At 40.5% G+C, this 7,832-nt stretch overlaps 1 protein-coding gene across 1 annotated transcript in view; it reads right to left on the reverse strand.

Moving 5' to 3' along the window:
- The window catches only part of POLR1A (RNA polymerase I subunit A), a 29,027-nt gene that overhangs the window by 20,117 nt on the left and 1,078 nt on the right, over positions 1-7,832 (reverse strand). Inside the window, exons 2-11 of the mRNA XM_060282299.2 lie at positions 7,557-7,761; positions 7,055-7,204; positions 6,878-6,985; positions 5,041-5,126; positions 4,797-4,903; positions 4,312-4,398; positions 3,035-3,137; positions 2,768-2,930; positions 2,479-2,658; positions 811-933 (exon numbers count right to left, since the gene is read on the reverse strand). Coding sequence (XP_060138282.2) covers positions 811-933; positions 2,479-2,658; positions 2,768-2,930; positions 3,035-3,137; positions 4,312-4,398; positions 4,797-4,903; positions 5,041-5,126; positions 6,878-6,985; positions 7,055-7,204; positions 7,557-7,761 — 1,312 coding nt within the window. The remainder of the gene's footprint in view (positions 1-810; positions 934-2,478; positions 2,659-2,767; positions 2,931-3,034; positions 3,138-4,311; positions 4,399-4,796; positions 4,904-5,040; positions 5,127-6,877; positions 6,986-7,054; positions 7,205-7,556; positions 7,762-7,832) is intronic.

Here is a 7,832-nt window from a genome sequence, read left to right on the forward strand (position 1 = left end):
TTCTTTGTACATTTATATGTTGGCTCCATGTGGGTGCTTTTTTTGGCTGATGTTACTTTGCAAAGTGCTGTGTATATTGGTGGTGATACACACAGTCATTAAAAATTATGTGTTCCCAATGAAGCCTACCTGACCAATCATCACTGCAAGATGTTTCGGAGGAAATATATTAGAAGACACAAATTATCAGCTTTAGAAGGTCCAGATCTTGAGGGCCTTCTGGCGGTTCCCTCACTGCAAGAAGTGAAGTTACAGGGAACCAGGCAGAAGGCCTTCTTGGTAGCTACATGCCCCCTGTAAAAAACCGTCCCACTAGATGTCAAAGAGCAAAACAATTATATGACTTTTCATAGACATCTGAAGGCAGCCCTGTGTCAGGAAGCTTTTAATGCTAAATGTTTCGTTGTGTTCTATTACAGTGGTAATTTGGTTTAAGAACAGCTTAGTTTATGAACAACTTGGATTAAGAATGCTGCAAACCTGTAAGTAGGTATTTTGGTTTGTGAACTGGTTTAAGAATGGACTTCCGGAACGGATTAAGCTCATAAACCAAGGTACCACTGTATATTCTGTTGCAAGCTACCCTAAGTGGCTGAGGCAACCCAATCTGATGGGTGAGGTACAAGAACTATTATTATTGTTGTTGTTGTTGTTGTTGTTATTGTTATTATTGTTATTTTTGTTATTATTACTACTACTACTACTATTAAAAGACAACATCTACCAAAATTATAGAAAGGTATAAAAATGCCAACCCCAAAAATTTCCACACTGATAAACCACCTTCTGGACTAAGTAGGCTTCCCTTACCATAGGAATGCCAATTTCATTGGTCCGAATGTACATGTCAGGGCAAATGACTGACCGAGCTGCATAATCCACTCGCTTTCCCATCATATGCTTGCGGAACAGGCCATCCTTTTTCTCCAGAAACTTTATCAGAAACATTTCAGGTGGTGGTGAGAGGGAGGGGGGGAGAGACAGAGAGACATTTTCACTATTTTCACCTATTTAGGTTTTCCGCATCAAAGTTCCAGGAAATCTACATGAAACTGCTGGGGAAGGTCATCTGGTGAGGTGCCCTCAATATATGAATGATACCTAACTCAACTTCTCGTTTACATTCAAGTCAGGTGAGATGGCGCAAGTTCTGAACTGTTGGATGAGGGCCAATAATCTAAAACCCAGTCCTTACAAAATGGACATTCGGTGGATATGTGGTTTGTCTGCTCAAGCAGGCATAGGGGGACCTCTGGCCTCTCAAATCTTGGGACTCCAGCCAGCATAGCCAGTAGTATGGGATAGTGGGAGTTGGAGCCCAACAACCTCCAAAGGCATCGGACTGGCTACTCCCATGCCCTTAAAGACCAGGCCTATGATCTGGGGATGCTCCTAAACCCAACTTTGTCACTAGAAATTCAGGTGGCCTGTATATCATTGTGTGACTTTCATCAGCTAAGACTGGTATGGCGCTGTAGCCTCCTGGCAGAGATAACGTAACTGTGGTAATCCATGCTCTGGAAAAAATCCATAACTGGATATCACAATGCATTATTTTCAAAAGCTGCTTGCAAATTACAGTTTGAGGCCTAGCGGCTGTATTCTAAACTAAGCGGGACTGAAAGTCAGAACCCCATCATGCCAGCACTTATAAGAACTGCACTGGCTTCTTGTTCGTTTTAGAGCACATTTGGAAACATTGCTGCTTACCTTCAAAGCCTTAACATGGCTTGGGACCTGGATACCTGAAGGAAGTCTGATTCCACATCAACCTGAAGTCACTGGTGGAGAACTCTCATCTGGGTGTACTCCCCAATATATTTGAGAGGAGATGGGTAGTGACTGGACAGACCTATTTTTGGTGCTGGTACCTCACTTATGACAATCCCTCACCACTTAGGCCCTCCTAATTAGGCCTTCTCTGCTATCTTTTTGGCTCCAAATGACTGTTTTATTTCATTCTCCCAGACTTTCAAAGTTCTGTCTCTTAACTTAGCTTAAGTGATGCTTGATTGCTGGCTTTATTAGGGCTGTTTTGTTTTGCTACAGTGTCTTGGTATTTTGTTGTTTATATTTTATTGCGACCTGTGCTGGGAGCTGTTTTGCTAAAAAGCATTTTAAAAACATGCAAAATAAATAAGTGTCAGGAATACAGTCGTACCTTGGGAGTCGAACGGAATCCGTTCCAGAAGTCCGTTCGACTTTCAAAACGTTCGGAAACCAAAGCGCGGCTTCTGATTGGCTTCAGGAAGCTTCTGCAGCCGATCGGAAGCGGCAGAAGCCCTGCTGGAAGTTCGGTTTCCAAAAATAGTTCACAAACAGGAACAGTCATTTCTAGGTTTGCAGCATTCGGGAGCCAAAACGTTCGAGAACTAAGCCGTTCGAAAACCAAGGTACGACTGTAGTTCACAGTGTATCATCCCCGTCCAGCAACTTCAGAATACTAAACCAAACACTGAATATTTCTGCAGCTCTCACCTGACGTACACCAGGGTACTTTTCAGTATTTAACTTATCCATGTCACTGTCGAACACAATATTTACATGGCTCTGAAGACGAATCCAAATGTTGTAAAGCTTATCTGCAGTAGTCTGCCCTGGGATTGTCACCAAGACAGAACGGTCCAGGGGCTCCACAGGCTGTTTATCTGTGTTTATCTGTGAAACATAAAAACAAAACTACTGAGGTCAAAAAGCCTAATTGGGTTTTAGCCACATGTGATTTCCACTGATACAACTGACGCTGAACAGGTCCTCCCGACCTTACCGTCTTCAGGTCTCCTTCTTCAATTTGCACTGACTGACACTGTTCCTGAGCTATGAAAGCCAGAAGCTTCCGAGTCAGAAGAGCATCCTTCATCACAGCTTGCAAGTTCACTGTCTGACCATTTGCAAACATCTGGTCTGCAATGCGATTCACGGGACGATATCTATAACCAGAGATAAACAATACCCTCTTTCTTAATCACAACTGTAAATCAGTAAAAACTTTAAGGATCACATTGTGAAATAAAGTCCAAAAGTGCTTCATTACCTAGAAGGTGGAACAACAAGTTTATCGAGGAAGAACATATCAGGATTGAAACTTGAATCACCAATGGCTGTCATGCCAGAGAGAAGCTTGCAAAGGAAAAAACCTAAAAACAGGAAAAAAGCATTAGCACCTTGCTACATTTAGGTCAAAGCTGTCACACACAAAAACAGGTGTTAATACAAATTATTCGCAGAACACACACCTACAAGGTATGTTTTCCAACAAATCCATTTGATAGTTTCCTGTGTATTCAATGCTGTGATCATGGACATAATTTATATCCTCCTAAAACCTTTGAAACTAACATTATAAATCTTCTAGTGCCACCCAAAAGGCAACAGGGTCAGATGCAACTGTGAAATAAGATGATGGGTAGCAGACTGCGCAACACCCAAATCTGGCACACAAGACAACATCCATTGGGATTGAAATAAACGGAAGCTTTAGATATAGCAGAAGTTCCTCAACTTGAAAAGTGAGACATAATAAATCAAATTTATTAAACGGTCACAGACCAATTCGACTCATGCAACGAGTCAGCAGAGCATAACATAGAAAGATACTGGGGACAATTTGAATGGAAATAAAACAACAACAACGCTTTAAAGTTAAAAAACATAAATGAAATGAAGGGTTAGCATTCCCCTGCGAATTGCCATTGAGAAGCTCTTGTTTCCTACGTCTAATAGCAGATACACAAAATTTAGCAACATTGGTCGTAATTTCGGGGTCCTTATCTTCTACCAAGGCTTTCAGACGTTGGGGTTCTGGTTCGTTCTTAAGCTTTTGTACAGCTGGTGTAATAAAGGTCAAACGTAAATCCTCGTAGAAACTACAGTATAACAATATGTGTAAATTTGTTTCTACTTCCGATGAGCCACATGGGCAAACACGTGTCTCATACGGTTTACCCTCATACCTGCCTTGCAACAGGGCAGAGGGGAGCACATTAAATCTGGCCACGGTGAAGGAATGTCTGTACTTGGGTGTTGAAAAGTGAGACACATTTTCTGTTCTTTCTACCCACTAGACAGAAAAGACCAGATACTAATGTTACAGGATACACCCTTTCGCAGTATTTGGAAGAGGCAAACATAGCACCTCTCAACCATCTGAGATGTCTCCATGCCAAGAGCAAGGAATTCTCAAAACATAATAAAAATCAAACCCCCCAACAGGAAATCTTCTACATGCTGTATCCATAAATATGGACAGACGCAACACACACCCCAAGATTGGGACTGGGCACCAACTATAAATCAGGACAAATCACTTACCTTCATTCTTCCACAAAGCTTCAACATGTTTTTTGGCAATAGCAGGTGTCATATAGCCACGTTTTCCCAGCTGGGTTTCATCTATGGCTAAGGAGTTAAAGTTTATGGATTGAAAAACCCCCATAAAAATTACATCATAAGCTATTTGTAGAATTCCATACAACTGAAACACAAACTAATAATAACTGTGCTTGTTCAATACCAGCAGCAGTCAGCTACAGCCAATGCCAGTGGAAAGCTGCACACACAAATGGTAAGCTAAACTTCTAAATATTCTAGCTATGTATCCCACCCATTGGGTCTTTGGTAGCCAGTCACAAAGGAACAGCTTCAAATAGGTATTTGCATGAACTTTCTATCACAGATATGCTACACAATCAGGTCATCCTCAGAACTTAACACGATAAATGGATTTCAAAATTTATCGAATGCTTTTAAAGTTATACTTTCTTTGAAAATACATTTCAATGCAATGGCATACATACTTGCTGCTTCCTCCACTACCATCTGTTTGCCTGACTTGACTACCTTGGTAGGGTAAGTCACAGTGAGCTTGCTATTGTGCTCTTTTCGGACAAGTGATCTTCCCGCTCTTGAAGAAAGAGGGAAAAAAAGACAACATTGCAATTGTTAAAAGCAGTATACAGAATTCTAGCAGTTATTGCTGGGGAGAGGAAGGAAGCAGCCATTATAAAGTTACTTGGCTTCTGATCAAATGGATATACTCACTTGCAGTTTGGACATCTCTTTGAACCCATGTGTAATTTCCAAAACAGGGAGATAAGTCTACTTCTATACTCGCATACGTTTTTTACCTAAAAGTGAAGAAATAACAGCTATATATTTCACTGTTGGCTTGCATAACTCCCAGTAACCTACATATTAATCACCTTCAATCCAAACATTCATGTAGGTGGTGGCAGTCTTCCACAAACACCAGCAAATGTAATGTAGAATTGGACCATCATGGTCCCAGCCATTTAGTGCAATTGCAACAACAATGGTTCTAACCTTCATAACAGAATGGTTATTGATCATACCTGTGATCACCTGGGTCGCACATTATATTTGGCTGTACAAGTTTCCTTATTTCATTACACTTCAAAGTTTCAAAACACATAAAATACATCCTATTACAGTCGTACCTCGGTTTACGAACCCCTCGGGTTGCGAACAGTTCGGGTTACGAACTCCGCAAACCCGGAGTTCCCAAATCATTTAAGGCAGGCAAAAAACCACGCTTTGCGCATGCGCAGAAATGGCGCTCGGTTTGCGACCTTTTCGGGTTACGAACTGCGATCCGGAACGGATCGTGTTCGTAACCTGAGGTACTACTGTACTAAACATTTTTGTTATTGGGTTACAAAAAAGTTTTGACATTTCAGTCACTACACTCAAGTACATTGATCCAAACAATTTTTATGCATAAGACTCTTTTCATTGTTTGGAATGCTGAGCCCAGAATATACTGCATTTTCCCGCATATAAGACGCTCCCTATTTTGGGGGACTCCAAATTAAGAAAACAACCCTCAGCACTATCCATATGTAAGACGAGCCCCAATTTTAAACCTATTTTTTGGGTTGAAAAACCTAGTCTTATACACGGGAAAATATGGTAGTACAAGACTAGGATGGATAAAAATGTATTGCACTGATGCATACTCAGACCTTACTTGAGTAGACCAAGACTAGCCACATAGTACATTTAAAATATACTAAATTCTCTTTGATGTGCTGGTCTGTCAGTGGACCCAAGGTGCCTTTATTCCTGTTGTCTACATTTTGTCTCCCAGTTATATCATTTTTGCAGAGTTCACGCCTGACCTAGGCTGTCCAGATTGGGAGGTCAACATCTTCTCAATTTGACTACAGAAATATTACAAAAATAGTAACTCTTGTGCTCACTATGCCCTTCCTCGTCATTTTATCCAAGGATACCATTTGACTGATTGTTAGCTAAGCAACTCAGCCTCTGCAACATCAAATTTGTATATCCTTAAGCCCAAGTGTCTGTTCACCTGCCCTATTAACAAGGCAATCCTTTGTAAGTTCCAGGTAAGTGGGCATAAGATTTCAGATGAACTATATTTTACTTTAATATGTTGTGATCTTATGGTCTGAAAGTTATTCAAGAGATAACGGGTATGGAATATGATTTTAAAAACCATACCTGAGTTAATAGGAGGAAAAGAAAATCCAAAATTCACCTGGCTTCAACTAAAAGCTAATTTTATTTAAACAAGCAACAAGATATGTTCTCCTACAGTTGTTAGCCGGCCATTATGTTGCATTACTATGTGATATAGGAAGTTAGAAAAAAAGCAATGCTTTTATTAATCTCATTTCATATTTAACATAATTTGAGTAAAATCTGCCACCGCAATTTTTTCAAGAACTAGTCCAGAAGAGTGTTTGCTCTAATATAACCTCAAAAGGGTAGGCACTTTAATAAAGAGGAATTGCAAGCTTGTCTCAAACATGGAAGCAAGAGCAGGTTGCTTATTCAAAGCACCATAAATATTTGCTTATAACAGTGGTCTATAATACTGTTTTGTTTTACTTACATGTGCACCATGTTCTCTGAACTGGTTATTTTGGAGCAATTCCTTTGTGTGCGAACTCAGCACTTCTTCCACATCTGCACCTGGTACGTCTGCATTGTCATCTAAAAACTTAAATAAAGATAAAATTAGAAACATGCTGAATGATCTCAGAAAAAAACCAAGGGGAGCCAAACTTACCCTGCTTAGGACGGCCTCAAGATCATGGGCTGCTTGAAGCAACCCTACTTCCAGAAGCTTCAGCTGGTTAAGCAGTAAATGAATCACAGCCCGTGGACATGTCAGGTGGCCACAGCTCAAGCAGGAACCTCGTATCAAAAGGAATAATTTCTGAAGATAAAATAGTTTGTTTATTATCACACTACTAAATATTTCATTAAAGTGTCAAAGCGCTTTTCACATTTAATCTTGTTAAAATCCTTCCAAAAACCCGGAAAGGTAGAACACTATAATTAACCAGTGTTAAGAGTCCACACCATAGCTGCCAAGTTATCCCTTTTTTAAAGGGATTTTCCCTTATGCTGAATAGGCTTCCTCACGAGAAAGGGGAAAACTTGGCAGCTATGGTCCACACCATACATTTATTCTTCACACCATGGTAACTTCAACACGGAAGCAGCACAGCAACCCATCCCATAGAATCTAGAATATGAGAAATCAGGAATGTCATGAATATACTTACATCAAAAAAGAGAGGATTGTAGACAGTGAGGGGCAGTTCTATGTGACCCAGATGACCTGGGCAGTTGTTGAAGTCCTGCGTGCAAGTAGCACACACTTCTTTGTTGTCAGTTGGCCCCAAAGACAAATCGTACAGTCCATTCGGTGACGGAGTGCCCGCATTATCCAGAAAAAGTGGGTTTGTTATAGATTTTACACTCAGATTCCTACACAAAAAAACAAAGTTAGATACATAGCATCAAAGCCATTTTTGGACTGCATTTCCCTGAACCCCATG

This window comes from Zootoca vivipara, chromosome 12, assembly GCF_965207765.1.
Source record: "Zootoca vivipara chromosome 12, rZooViv2.hap1.1, whole genome shotgun sequence".
Taxonomy (NCBI): Eukaryota; Metazoa; Chordata; class Lepidosauria; order Squamata; family Lacertidae; genus Zootoca; species Zootoca vivipara.